At 38.9% G+C, this 14546-nt stretch overlaps 1 protein-coding gene across 8 annotated transcripts in view; it reads right to left on the bottom strand.

The window, feature by feature from the left end:
- Positions 1-14546, bottom strand: part of SULF1 (sulfatase 1) — a 183113-nt gene that overhangs the window by 25177 nt on the left and 143390 nt on the right. For all 8 annotated transcript variants that reach the window (XM_041412919.1, XM_041412921.1, XM_041412917.1 and 5 more), the window contains 5 exons: positions 6498-6648; positions 5314-5489; positions 4635-4763; positions 4312-4368; positions 3197-3326 (listed from right to left, as the gene is read on the bottom strand). In XM_041412919.1, coding sequence (XP_041268853.1) covers positions 3197-3326; positions 4312-4368; positions 4635-4763; positions 5314-5489; positions 6498-6648 — 643 coding nt within the window. The remainder of the gene's footprint in view (positions 1-3196; positions 3327-4311; positions 4369-4634; positions 4764-5313; positions 5490-6497; positions 6649-14546) is intronic.

The raw sequence follows: 14546 nt of genomic DNA, 5'->3' as shown, positions 1-14546 counted from the left end.
ATGTGACGTACAATCCAAGTGATGCAACACGTCAATGGTGCTAGAAAATTTAAATACATTTAAAACTTACAGTGAATGTATTTATATTTATATTTTACAAATATTTAGTATTTTCTCTTCAACCCTCCCCCCCACCATTTTTTAGGTTTATCTATTTTCAGATACACATTGGGCATAAAAAATTAAGAATTTGAAACATTTGGTTAAAAAATTAATATGCTATGTACCTTAATTTTCCTTTCTTTTAACGAGAAAATAAGCTGAAGCAAGTATTATCCTGAGTACCACAGCCTTGGAGATTTTGGAACTAGCAGATCTCAGGATTACACCCCATTTTAATACAGGAAAAAATATTTTTTTTCTTTTTCAGCTTCCTTGTGTTCTCATTTTCAAATAAACTACGTATTGACTAGAGTAAATTTAAATTAAGAGCAAGCTTTTAATGGTGCATTAATTCCCCACATGCTTATTCTTAGTTTCAGACATTTAGCAGCATCTTCCCACAGACCAGTAATTTCACTGTTTTAGAATGTGTCAGCAATCACTCATTCTGTGAAAGTAATTTTAATTTAACTGATGTTAACTGCAACTGATTAGAGTAAACGTAGGAAGTATTATAAACAACCATAATTTAAATGAAGATTTTATTTCTATATATGCACCTATGTAATTGAAATCAACTATACAAATCTCAAAAGACAAAACAAAGTTAATTCATGCACAGCAATATTTTCTCTTTTCTAAGAGGTGCAAAATGACTACAGCAAATCTGCTGCAGGAACCTCACATTAAACTATGATGGCTCAGAAATGCACATTGGAACATGTTTGGACTAAGGAACATTTATTTGACCTCCTAACTTTTTTCATTTGAAGAACTTCTCTACATGGAAAAAATCCTGCAGGTAGTTATTTCACGTTGCAATGCCTCACTGAAGTTCCTATTAGTCCAGTGTTGGTCTTTAAATTCACACTTTACCTATTCTATGCTGGCTTTCCTGTGAGCACCACAGGTAGTCTGTCCTTGAGAGAGAAACTGGCCTTGTTTCCCAGGGTTGCATGAGGGCAAATGGAGTGGGAGGAATGGGTCTGTGCCCCACGGGCTGAATGAGCCCAGAGGATGCTCCCCCCCTCACAATGCTCTGCCCAACAGAAATTTTCCATGGGCATGTTTAACTTCAGCACCCCTGCAGGAAGCCTTTAGGGTGTTGGAATTATCAGGGACAGCCTTGGTCTATTTTTTGAAGAAAATAATGTGTACACACCAATGGCTGTGTCTGAAAATCTGTCTCAAAGAGGTCAGTTCAGCCCTGTCCTTCATCCATCTGTGAGGGATGGCTGCTGGGCTCTGTGCAGCCAACATATCTTCATATTGAAAAGACCTCAATAAGAGTTTGTAGGTGGGAGACCCACCATCAAACATGATTGCTCTTGTAGCGTCCTTGCTGCCCTTCTTCCTTCACCCTTGGATCAAAGTGGATTCACCAATATGGGATGGGCCTACTGCCCTGGGCTGGGAGCAGGCCCGTGAGCAGGGTTTCCTGCTGACTCAGGTGTGGTGTCTGCTCAGGACACTTAACCTTTTCTAGTCATATGCGGAAAAGTAGTTATTCCAAACCTGGATTTTGGCATAAGAGGTAATAAATATAAGGAATAATTGCAAAGAAAATATTTTGTTGCTTTAAAATGAAACAGCATCTAACAGTCTAAATTACTTCATTGATCTCCTTTAGTTTTTACAAAGCATTTAGATTTTCAGATTTAATCTCTGTTTACAATGGCAGTGCTTGAACTCCTGAAAACTTTGCCCTTGGGTGAGACCGCGATATTGTGTATATCCCTTCCAAAGTGGCTGCATTTAAGGAGCATGTGTGAGGTAAGAGCCGTGACAGAGGACCCGACCAAGGATGTGACAGCCGAAACATTAATCCAGTCCAATCTGTGATTAACCGAGAATTACTGTAACCCTACACTCGGCAGGAGGCGAAGGGGCAAGGTAGGGACGGAGCATTTCTCCAGGCGAGCTCTCGGCATGGCCGTGCAGAGCGCGGCCTGCCCGGGGCCCGGCGCCATGGGTGGCACGGAGCGGGGCCCGGCACAGAGAGGGCTTTGTGCCCTCGCTGCAGAGAGCGGCCGAGATCCCAGCGCCAGCCCCACGGCTGCCTGCAGTGCTCTGAGCAAACATCTGAGGGCAAAGCACGAGCGCCTGCCTGGGAGAAATCACCTCACACTTCTCCGGGGAGGTGTGTGCGGACGGGGATGGACGGCAAGGACGGCAAGGCAGGCACAAGCCACTGCCTGGGGCCCCCAGCATGTGCCCCAGCGTGGTTGGAGGTGGTGTCAATGAGAAGGGTATAGCTCACACATCTCTCCAGTAAATCAATCCTATGTAATCATACATTAAGGAACTGCATTAATTCAGGATAGATTGACGAGAATTTGGAGCTCGAATCACTTTTCTTAATTTAGCTCTCTTCCTGTGCATGCACTGCAGAGATGCAGGTGTAAGCATAGTAGTCAGGGGTGCAGTAATTTCTGGTTTTATGAGCAGGCAATTAGACCTTTGTATCAGACTCAGGTGTTTTACTGAAATCACTAAGGCTGCAAGAAGAAAAAGTAATGCTTGAGTATGGGTATCGCTGCCTGAATCCTTACAGTGACCTGAAGTAAGGAGTGTTTCTGGGCAAAGGGACCCCTCTGTTTAAAGTGTTTCAAAATATTAAAGGATGACGATTACTAAGTCTGCTGTTCAATTGTTCATCCCAGCAAATGAATTCATGGGTAACCTTAGGTCTAACCAGCTTGCTTTGGTAATTCTGAACGAACCCAGTGAGTACAAGCTTTCACAACTCAAAACTATTCTCTCCCTTATTAACAATTACCACTGCACTTTCTTGCATATTTATCAATGCACATGATCAAATTAAAAGTAGTCATTTCATGTTATGTTTGAGCATGGGAGTTTTATGATAAGATCTGTACTAAGACAGCAAATGAAGGGCCAGGTCTTCAACACCTTGAATTTGACCACTGCTTAGAGAAATTTGTCTGGTTTTCTTTTGCTCTGAAGATATTAACAACAGTGATCTTTTAGTTACCTTCCAAAAGGCACATTCTTCAAATGTGGCTTTTGAATCATAGTGAAAAATGTGTATTTCCCTGTGCCACCTAGAAAACTGCAGTTACTTGTGGCTTACCTGTCCTGGTTGTTCACAGGCTGTCTGATATCTTGCTTGTTGACATAATTCTTTTACTCTCTCATACTTTGGTAGTTGATTAGACTGCTGAGTGTTTTTGTTGGGCTCCTCCTTCTTGCGTAGAAATTTGCTTATTAAAAAAATAAAGTGGATGTTTTAGATACATTGTTCTAAGCCCTAAGGATGAATGCAACTTGAACAGTGAAGCTATTTGAAGGTTTAATGCCTTCTCAGGGAAAAAAATCCCCACATTTCTGTTACTGACTTTCGATGTAGGTCACATACTGAAAAAAAAGCCTCAGGTGACTGGCTGAAAATTGCCAGAAGATAAAAAAGTGCTGCTAAAATATGTTTAACTGGTACAGTTCAGCTCCATTCATACATAAATGTAGGTTTTTACAAAAAGCAAAACTCTTTGAAGCAATACTTTCTTGGCTGGAAAACACAGCTGAAGACACAACAGGACTTTTATACTCAGAACAAGCTCGGCTGTATCTTACATATTATGATGTGTCTTTCATGCACTGTTTTGTAATACATCAGACAAGGTTTTCATAATCTGTAAAGTCATAAAGTACCAAAAAGAAATTGCTGTAAAATTTTTACCCAGAGAAAATTTTCACAGCAACAACTGGCAAGGTAAGAGGGTATAAGGAGTTATCAGCAAAGAGAGGAGCAATTATAGTAACGAATCTCAATTACATGTAAGTCTTAGCTAGAACAAAAATGAAGAATGCTTCTAACACATTATGGAAAACACAAAATCAGGCAATAAGAGGATTCTTCACAGCTGGATTTGAAACTGAGATTTGGGAAGAAAGTGATTTGGATAATGACAAAAGTGGGCACAAGCACAGTGTTAGGAAAAGAGGCTAGGAGAATCACCAGAAAAGCATGCTTTCAAATTTTTTCAGAGAAAGGGATTTGAGAGCACAGTAGATTGCAAAGGCAGTGGTGGGAAACTAGGAAAAAAGTCATGCCTGTCAGTTTGTTTGCAAAATTTACTGCTTCTCTGACCATAAAAAGGAAGAGGAGGAAGCAGAAAGGAAAGCATGTAAAAGGGAGTGTTCCCAGCAGGCAGGCTCTCCCAAAGCTCTCTCACCCCTAATAATTACCCTCTTTCCACTAGAAATGTGTCACGCCAAATTTTGGTCTTCTTGTTTGTTCGAAACCTGAAAGTAAAATAATGACATTTATTGCTGGCACTGAAGTACACCACTGTAAGTGTTAACAAATTATTTTTGAAAAAAAAAAACAACTCTCCACTTATATATACTTGCAATTTTATAGATCTACTACTTAAGAGACTCTTGAAATGGAAAAGCTGTGGTCGTTGCCATGACACAACTCATTTTCACAGAATCTGTTTTTCCACTCAACTGTTGATTTACTAAGGTGTTTGCTCCTGAACTGGCTTAAAAAGGATCATGGGACCCACCTGTTTCCTGGTCTCTCCAAGTCCAGAAGTTTTAGGACAGATTTGCCATCCATATCTGGAGGTGTGTCAAGGCCTGCTATATCCAGAATTGTTGGAGCAAGATCAATATTCAGAACTATCTGAGGCACACTGCAAATCAACAGGAAAGGTCATAGTTGCCATGTGTTCAATGCGTAAGTCTTCACATTCTCTCGGAAATAGAATGATAATTAATGCTTATCAGGGCTTTGAAGATGTAAAGCTCTACAGAAGTGCTAAGTTTAGAAAACCTGCTTTGAAGTCTACAACTCAGAACGATAGGCCAGTACTGCAGACTGACATCACAAAGAAAAAGTTAAGCACAATTAAACAAGGAAGTGCAGCAGCAACACTGTTCTTATCTCATTGACAGTGAGGGCATGATGCTAAATGACAGAGTGAACAGTAAAGATGAGCACAGCAAAACCCTACAGGGTTTTTAAAAGCAAAACCCTACAGGACTATGCATTACAGTTTTCTCATCTGCGTTATAACTTATTCATTATATGCAAAGTGAAAAACTGCCTGTTTATGAGACTCATTGCTCTGCAATAATAGGGCATCCTTTATGAAATGAAACTAGACAGAGTGATAATTACATAGTCTCAGAAACATTTTACATTAGGCTCAACAGCTGTGCTAGAGACATAAGGGAACGTACACTGATCCCGGCTCCACACTTGGACCGCGAATAAAGAAAGGAACTCGAATATCAAAGTCATACGGCATTGACTTCCCCTTGACCAGTCCGAACTGCCCAATATGGTATCCATGGTCAGCAGTGTAAATAATGTAGGTGTTCTCCAGTTCTCCCATCTCTGCAAGCATTTGGTGTAACTGCAACCCAGAACAGAAAGAACTCCGAGTTAAGTGTAGAAAAGCATGTTTTGTGTAGAATTGTGTATAACCATAATTTATAACACTTAAATACACAGGACCAAACAGGGCACCAATGACATAGCTGACACAGATTCTGGGGACTGGCATTTGTACATCTTGCCTTTACTGTGCTGTGAAAAAATCAACGTACCAGTTCAATTTCACACTTGACAGAGGGGACAATTAAGCAGCTCCAGAAAATTAGAACAGAAAAAATATGGTAATGATGGGGTAGTTGCCTTAATGTGTCCAAAATTCATTGTGTACTCAAACACAGCTTGTGAAAAAAGTCTGCTACGGCTGTAGGGGAAAAGGTACTAAGATTTGATTTACTGTGCTAGTCTACAATTTTCCCATTCCTTACAGTTGTGGGCTTGGGAAAAAGCTGTAAATTTTTATTAAAGTTTAAAGAAATCTCTCTAGGGGAAGATCTTTGGTCATGGTGCTTGATTTTGGAACAAAAAGTCATACAAAGTAAACCTAATAGTTCATGTATCATGTTACCTATAATTAGCAGTGCACTGCATTGCCTAACTTCTGCAAACACTTGTAGACTGACACCTGAGTTGCTGTGATTTGCCAGTTCCCAGATTTCAACTGAAGGACAAACTGTGAATGGAGTATGTGAAATTAATAGAAGTTGTCACGTGTGCACCTGTGTCTATCCATGTGTACACACAGGTGATGCATCTTCTGTTAATGCCGGGCTTTATACTAGGCCCAGTGACATTTCCCTTTAAAAAAGCACCCTATTTTTTTGACCCAGCAATTGAAAGAAGAAAGCCAGGAGCTTGGCCTCATGTTGCAGAGAACCAGAATTCAATTCCACTGGGAAAAGGTGAAGTAATTCCTCATAATACAGTGACTTTCCCCAGAATGTGGTTGGTGAAGGTAAAGAAATAATTAATTAATTAAATTTTGTTACCAGCTAACAAGATTGTATTCACAGCAGTTTCTTGCACTCACTCTTTCCATAGAGTCATCAACTGACATCAGGGTCTGAAGTCTTTTGCGCTGCAAGACATTGGTAAACTCCATGTGGATTGGCAGCATGGGCCCCGTGTACTGCATAATCCAGTGCTTATCCATGTTTGGTGCATAGTTATAGCTGGGAGTGCTGGAGGAAAAGAACGGATCTCAAAAGTTGTGCAGCATGACAGACATCAGAGGGAGGTGGGAACTTCTCCAACACAGAAATAGCCAACAAACAGTTAAATCACAAATTCCATGTGGTATCTGACAAATACCAACAAACATCACTTCAGCGGCTTTCCAGATTCATTGGGTCATGTATCACCTCCTCAAAATATTTTAACCACTTGCTTTCCAATCTGTCTTTCAGACTCAAAGACCACTACAAGTTCCATGTTAATATTTGGGATTTGCCAAAATCTATTTCGCAAACAAACCTGCAATCATTAAAAAGGCTCATCTGAATGGTGCATCCCATACAGATAAGAAAAATTAAGGGAGTTAGAGGTGAAAAAGGACTGCTTACTTAAGGTATATTGCCCTGGTACTTCCAGTAGAGAAATTACCTTTAAATAAAAGTCAAAGAAAGCTATTTTCCAGTGGGATAAAGAAATTTAGTAGTCAGTATAAAGAATACCACCAGTGTTACAGTTAGTTCTACACTATATACTACTGAAGTGTTATTTTCAATGTCAGTGCAAAGCACAGTGCATTACAAGCATAAAATGAACCATGACAACAAAACTGAGCTAACACCGCTATTGGTACTAATACTAAGAAGAAGTATGGCACAGAATCCTATCTAAAACAAAGAATGATGCTTTAGGAGTTTGCACAAACACCAAAAGAAATATTTAAGAGTGGTATTCTATCCACAGCCAGTGTATTTTTGAAAGATATCCTATAAGAAACAAGAATATTTTCCCAGAGATATCACCTTGGGAGAAAATGTGTGGCAAAAAATGTGTCAAGTAAATTTTCTCTACAGAGAAACATGTAACAAAAGCTCTCCATCCTTCTTGTTTTTATGCCTAGCATACATGACAACTACAAGGTGAAGAGAAACCAAGCAATATCCATTTCCCATAATAGTTGCACCTACGTATGAGCAGTTCCCTTCTCTAGAAAGAAGGAATCTAGGCTTTGTCATTTTCATTAAGTTCTTCAGGTTTTATTTCTCCCCTGTTTCTAGTACGCTGCAGCACATGGTACATGAACGGCAGCATTACATTTGAAAATTAAACATAAATAGAAGGTGAAAAAATACTGTTGGGTGATTAATTTGATTCTTTCTATTCTCTTTTCAGTTTACAAGAAAAATTAAATTCAATATTAATTTGCTGCTTAGCTACTGAAAATTATAACATGTATATTAACAAAAGGTACATTTTTCCTGCTGAAATATGTATGTGTAGTTGTCTTTTCTTAAAATGAACAGTATCAGAATACTGTATAACTTAGAGTCATACTTTTGACCAGTCCTTCAATTAGGTTTCATTTTTCTTTACATGGTTGTATGTGATCCCAGAATGGTGGAAACAGTTGATTTTTATATCAGATATCATATGTATAACCTTTAACTACATACTCTGAGGACAAAAATCAGCTGAAAGGATAGCATAGTAAACTGACAGTCAACTTCAATAAATTTGTGGAATCCACATTCTAACTGGAAAGCATTATTTGAGAAGTTAGAAGAATTTGAGAAGCATGCCTTTAATACACAGAGCAAGTTTTGACTAACCTACTTAATCATTAGTCTCAAGGGAAAAGAGAAGTGATGCAACAGTATCACGGGACTTTGATAGAGATTAAGAAGTATGAAAAGGTTAGCTCCCTACTGAGCAAAGACAAGCATAAACTAGAATTCCTTTTCTGTTGAAAAATCTTTTCTTTCATGTTGAAAAGTCAAAGTTTTTGTAATTTCCCATGGTTGAAGTTGATTATTAAAATGAATACTGTCATAATATTAACAAGATTTATGTCAGGAGCACAGCCCTCTGTGCTGCTGGCTAGCCAGCAGTCCTAGCAGAGGGAGATCCTTGAAGAAGCAAGCCTTAGGAATTCTGTCACCTACCATTTATCAGTAATCAGACAGAAAAGAAGGATACTTTCAGTGCAAATTTTTCTCTGTTTCCTTGGAAATTTGTCAGACAAGATGTTTTCCCATGAAAGAGTTCATTTTTGATTAATCAGCATCTCCTAGTAAAACCCTGGTTTTTTTCAGTGGGGTCCTGAGTGCCCCAGCACAGAGGGATGAGGTGGCTGTGAGCTGCGCTCCGCCGGCAGCGCGGTGACAGCCTGCTGCTGTGCCAGGAAGGAGAGCCAGCTGCTGAAGCAGGCTCAGGTCTTATGTTCCCAGGCTATTGTGAGCAGCCTCCTCCACATAATGGATAGTTTTTAAAAGCAGCACTCAAAGGTTTAGCAGGGCAGTTAAAACCTTTCACAGACACTATCCAAATGCATTTTGAATTTTCTGGGTGAGAAATGCAGCAGGCAGAGAGGGAGTAGAATTTTCCTCACAGGCAATTCAAGGAACAGGAACATTCTGTGAAATATCCAGTGTCACTGGCTGATGGATAAATGTGAAATGGGTCCATAATGTTGGAGAAATAGTACTAACGAAGAGACAGAAAGGAATTCCAAAGCCCTGCAGCTTGTACATGTTCCCTGTGTACCCCTGTTTGTTGGGCCTTTCAGAAATCCACCAGAACAGCACTGGTTACCAGACACAAGATCTAATATTGCTCTCAAATATATCTACCTTTTTTTTTTTTTTTTTTTTTGGGTATAAATGTAACCAACCAACCAAACACTGCATACGTAAATCTTAGGGAGAATACTGCTGACTTCTGAAAACCTTTCCATGCAGTCAGATCTCTTCCTGATCAGTGATAATTTTTTACCATAACATTTTTTCTTGAAGCAGCCGGAGATATCAGTTAAATGTTCAGCTCTTATAAGTCCTTGAAAGTAATTATGGCATGGTGTGTCACCATTTCTATTCTTCCAGTTTTGAGAACAGCTTTGCTCTATATTGACACACACTGCTATAAAGTATCACAGACATCTACATTTCCTTGATTTCTCTTTGCACTAGAAGATTGAAGTTGAAGATGTGTGCCATGTCTTCCATGGCCTCCTCTCAGTCATGGAGTCCGTCTTGTGCTGAGTACATTAGCTGATCCATGATCAGCAGACAGTGCCAGGTAGCCCATTGTTTCCAGGTTATCCATGGCTTCTGAGTCTGGCAAGTTGCTACTGTAGTACTTGTCATTCTTGTAGAATATACTAACTTGGGCAAATCTAGATTGCTCTGTTGCTCACTTTTATTTGTCCAGCACATACTGTGAAAAACTTAATACATAGAGACCACTTGGCACTCCCTAACAGATCGGTTCTGGCACTGGAAGGCATTAGATTCTTAAAATTTTGAATTGATATCCTCAGTTAAACTAACAAAAAAATTCCAACTGCTATGTAACAATAACAAATGCTGAGCATAGGCACTTTCCTATAAAGGCATATTGATAATGAGAATATTTCACCCTGAGATTTTGTAATCAGTCACCTATGTGAATAAGTTTAAAGAGAAATCTACGGTGATAATCAAATAATCTATAGACTATGGAAGGAATAAATATTTGGAAGCGCTAGTGCATTTTTAAAGAAAGATTCTCCACAAAATCTATAATTTGTCTGTAAACATCAGTTCAAGTGGATACTTATGCTGAGAGAAAAGGAGTAGTATTAGCAGTCACTGCTGTAATTAAAAGGTCTCAGTAACTCTTTCTGACAACATATTTACTATATTCATATATTTAAATTTGAACTTCTAAATTAAGAATGCATCTTATTTGGCTTTTAAGATACCACAATAACTTTAAGTTAGGCAAGAAACAATAAAAATACCCATCAACCCAAAAAATGGATACTTGAGGATGTATTAAAATGGGGTCCCCACAGAAATAATTCAGAAACAAATTTCAGTAGCTTCTACTAGTAACTGAATGGAATTGTCATATTCAATGAAATAAATGGAATAATGCCATTTTTCAAATCATTATTACAAAAAGATATTTTACAGGTAAGAAAGGATTGGGAGAGTACAGAATGTTTTAAGAGCTTCAAGAATTTAGAACAACTTTAACATTTGCTTTCTAAAAAATTAATCTAAATATACACGTCTCTAACAGATGGGATAATTGGAGAGAAACAAGTATGTTTCCAAACATTTGTTCAATTGCTCATAGTAAAAATCTGTGTTTGCCCCTATTTACAACCTTGTATTTCTTTCCTGTTTCTATTCAATGAAAGAAATTATGTTCACAAATATACTGCTTAAAAATGTTGGGTTGGAATAACTCCATAAAGTTCTCAGGGGGTTCGGTCCCAAAAGTGTTTGGCTAATCTTCTGTCTGGATTGTGAGTCCTCCAGTTAGTGAAAATAATACAGTACTTAGACACCCCAAAAACATATTCATTTCATAAAAATAAAAGTCAGCAACATTTTAAAGTAATATCTTTGCTAAAACTGATTGAGAAAAATGAATACTTTCTGTACAGAATTAGCACCTCTATTATTCTTTGAAATATGATTAGCAAACATGGCATAAGTGGTCATGTTTCTTCAAGTGAAATAAACAAAGGAAGCAAATTCTTTGTTTCCAGGGAAAGTAGACTTCCAGGCTTAGACACTGTTCTTGGAAAGCAGGAAGCCTAGGTTCTGGGCAAAATTAAGAGTGAAAAAAAACAAAAAAAACCCCACAACCAGGGGCCATGGTCATTATTAATGTGAAGTTGAATTTCACCACTCTGGGTCTGCTTCTTCTGCCTTTTGAAATGGGACTCTTTTAAACCCAGTGATAGTTATAGATCTGGGTACGTGGGGTATGAAAGTTTCACTCCCCAAGCGTAACACAACTGCTATATTTTAGAATAAAGAAGTGAAACAGTTGTTGCCTGTTAAGTATAACACCTTTTTCATTCAGGAAACATAATTTGTTGCTCCTGTAGAAGTGGATTGTGCAACTAGAATATTACTTACATTTCTATTTCACAGCATTTCTTCTTGTCTTTAAAATCACACTGCCAATGACGCGTGTGATGATTGTGATCACTTATTTCTAAGTCAGGAGTCCAAGCAGGCCTCGGGCCAATAGTGACACTGCACACTGACATGACAAGATTTATTACTGATGCAAATGCATGATCCCACTCTAATGGCCCCATGTCCATATTACAAGAAGTGCCATTGTTACTGACAGATGTTTGAGACTCGGCCTCAGTGATTCCAGGTGCAGCCACCTCACACCCCAAACTCACACTCAAGACTGCTCTGGGGATCCAGAGCTACAACATTTCTTTTGATGCTTCACCACTGCAGACCTACACACCTGTTATATCAGCACCCTTCATATGATCTTTAAATGGAAATATAAACTTCTGCCTTTCATATTGCCTACCTTTTCTTAGCTTGTTTCCTCATCTATTCCAAGATAGATCAGATTCCATTTCTATCTGCTCCTCCTAATGTTTCTAGCTTGGCAATAGGATTGCTTCCAGGTAGTCATAAAATCTGGCTGTGAGTCCTCATGCCAGCCCAAGTATTTTAACTCAGCACAGCCAGCAGTGGTTCAGATTTCCATTTTTTACATTCTTCAGTAAACCTGCCTCCTGCAGATTTTTGCTTCTAATGTTTGTTTACTTCACAGCTTATAAACAGCCTAGGTCTGATTCACAGTTCCCCTAAGACTGGTTCACACTGGAAGGTAAAGGGAAGTTAAAGTGCCAGAGGCCCTGAGCATAACAGATAATTCAGGCTTTCATCAGAGCATCCTTTGAGTCAAAGCTTTCCAGCTCAGCTGTCTGATGAAACAAGATTGTCCTGTAACATAACTTCGTATTTAACAACAACATTTCCAAAAGTTTAACAACCCTGCTCCCTAACAGACTATGTTCATTACCACAGCAAAAATCTATGTATTGCTTTCATCTAGTACATCTTCTCTAGTCCCATTTTCTTTCACAGAAATAATGTCTGGGGATAGTTAGAGTGCATGCATTAGTATGATTTATTTTCAGAAAATATTTCACTCATAGCAGCCAGGATAAACCTTCAGAAATATTTTTAGATGTCAGAAATAGTATATACATTATGGAGAGGACAAGTGGGAGAGTGGGAGGGGAGAATGGAAGCTTAGAAACAATAGTCTGCTGCTTCCCATATGATATAGTTTGTGTTTGATTTTAAACTGGAATTAAAGAATTCAAAGGAATCACTTAATAAGTAAAGAGTGTGCACATCATTACTGTTTTTGTCTTTGTAAGACTTTCCATGCCACTCCAGAGCTTGTTTGTGCTGAGGAGGAAAGGACTAGAACATAATGGTGGCATGTAATTCTTAATTTTCTTTTTGTTTTTGATGTATTGTTCATAAATCTTAAGGACTTTGCTGCTGCATTCATTTTATTTAATTTTGCCATGTTGATAAGAGCGGAAATGAGACCAATAGACGCCCACACTTGAGGGCAGAGCTCTCCCTGAACTGGAGTATTTCCTGCCATAGCCACTCCCTTCTTTATATGTGCCAGTGGAAAACTTCTAAACAAACTTTTGGGCTGTTTTTTTTTATGTTGGTTTTGTTTTGTTTTGTTTTGTTTTGATTTATAGAGGCAGCATTTCAATGTTTAGCAGGCACTTTATCAGCAAAGAGACATCATGTAATTTAAGGGTCTGCTTCAGCTACTGTTCTCTTAAGCAAAACTTCTTACATGTGGTTGACAGGCTATCTTAATCCTTGGTTTGTAGGTATAACCTTCCATCTCAGTTTGTTGAGCCAGCAAGCAGCTTTTGACCTGGTTTCCCTTCTTTGTTGGAGGTAAGCGTTACAGTAACATGATACAGCAACTACATTTTTAAAAACAAAATCCAAGGTCAGATGGCTGTCACCCAAGGTCAAAAGGAAAGAGATTCAAATGGTGCTTGACCACCAAGGAAGAAAACCTAAGGGTTAAATGTTCAAATTACACAAACCTTGGCAGGAGGGATTTTATTGTTCTTGTTCTGTTTTCATAGGGAACATAGAATATTTCTGTGAGAACTGAACTTCTCATATCTTTCAGAGCATGTTGCTTATATTTTTGATAGAGAAATCAGTTGGATTCTTCAGCCACCCAAACCCAAATTAGCAGTTTATCTTCAATTTGTCTCATTTCACAGTCTGCAGACTGAACTTTAACACATGCAGTCAGTCAGTGCAATAAGAAACATAAAACAAGCCAGCAAGGATCTCTTGAGGTCATTGGAGAAAAAACTCTGCAAGAAGCTTGCCAAGAAATCAACAACACTAGAAAAAAAGAAGAAGCACAGCTGAGTGCTCTCAAAAGTAGCCTAGCAGAGCAAGGTATTTAGACCCCAGGAGTCCACAAAAACAAAAATTAATTTTAGCTAGAATTTTGCTTAATCTTTGCAGGTAACGTGTAACCTGTATATAACATGGAGAGGAGTTAAAAATTTGGAGACTAACTAAAGCCTTTTGCTCTACTAGCACAAGCTAGAAAACAAGCAGGCTGAAAACACCAAGCAGCAGAAAGTCATCAAGAGCATGATAAACCAAAGCAAGTTCCTACAAGCACTTGTCAGAAGAGAGCAAGGAGCTTAAAATGAGTTGGCCTGGGGAGAGGTAGGGTGAGATGCAATGATTCAGTGCTTTTCTCCCAGACACCGTCCCCACAGCTAAACAGAAGCAGTTTGGATCCTGCCTCCCGTATGATGGATAGTCCCCCAGCAGGAAGGATGGCTTGCCTGAGGCCAGGCAGTCTGTGCCACTAAGTGAGAGACAATCTGTTGAATGGAGTGAGAACAAATAGATATAATTCTCTTGCAGTGAAAAGCGGCAATTGAAAGGAGACATGGGAGAAATCCTTTCAATTTGATATAGTGACTATTCATTACTCTTCACAGAATGGGAAGTAGGGGACACAGGTGGCATAATGAAGCTCCAGGTTTAGAAGGAAATAAAAAGTAGCCCTTTGTCCCCAG

Source organism: Onychostruthus taczanowskii, unplaced genomic scaffold (assembly GCF_017590055.1).
Source record: "Onychostruthus taczanowskii isolate IOZ18803 unplaced genomic scaffold, ASM1759005v1 scaffold4, whole genome shotgun sequence".
NCBI classification, from domain to species: Eukaryota; Metazoa; Chordata; class Aves; order Passeriformes; family Passeridae; genus Onychostruthus; species Onychostruthus taczanowskii.
This window is presented reverse-complemented; position numbering and strand designations above follow the sequence as displayed.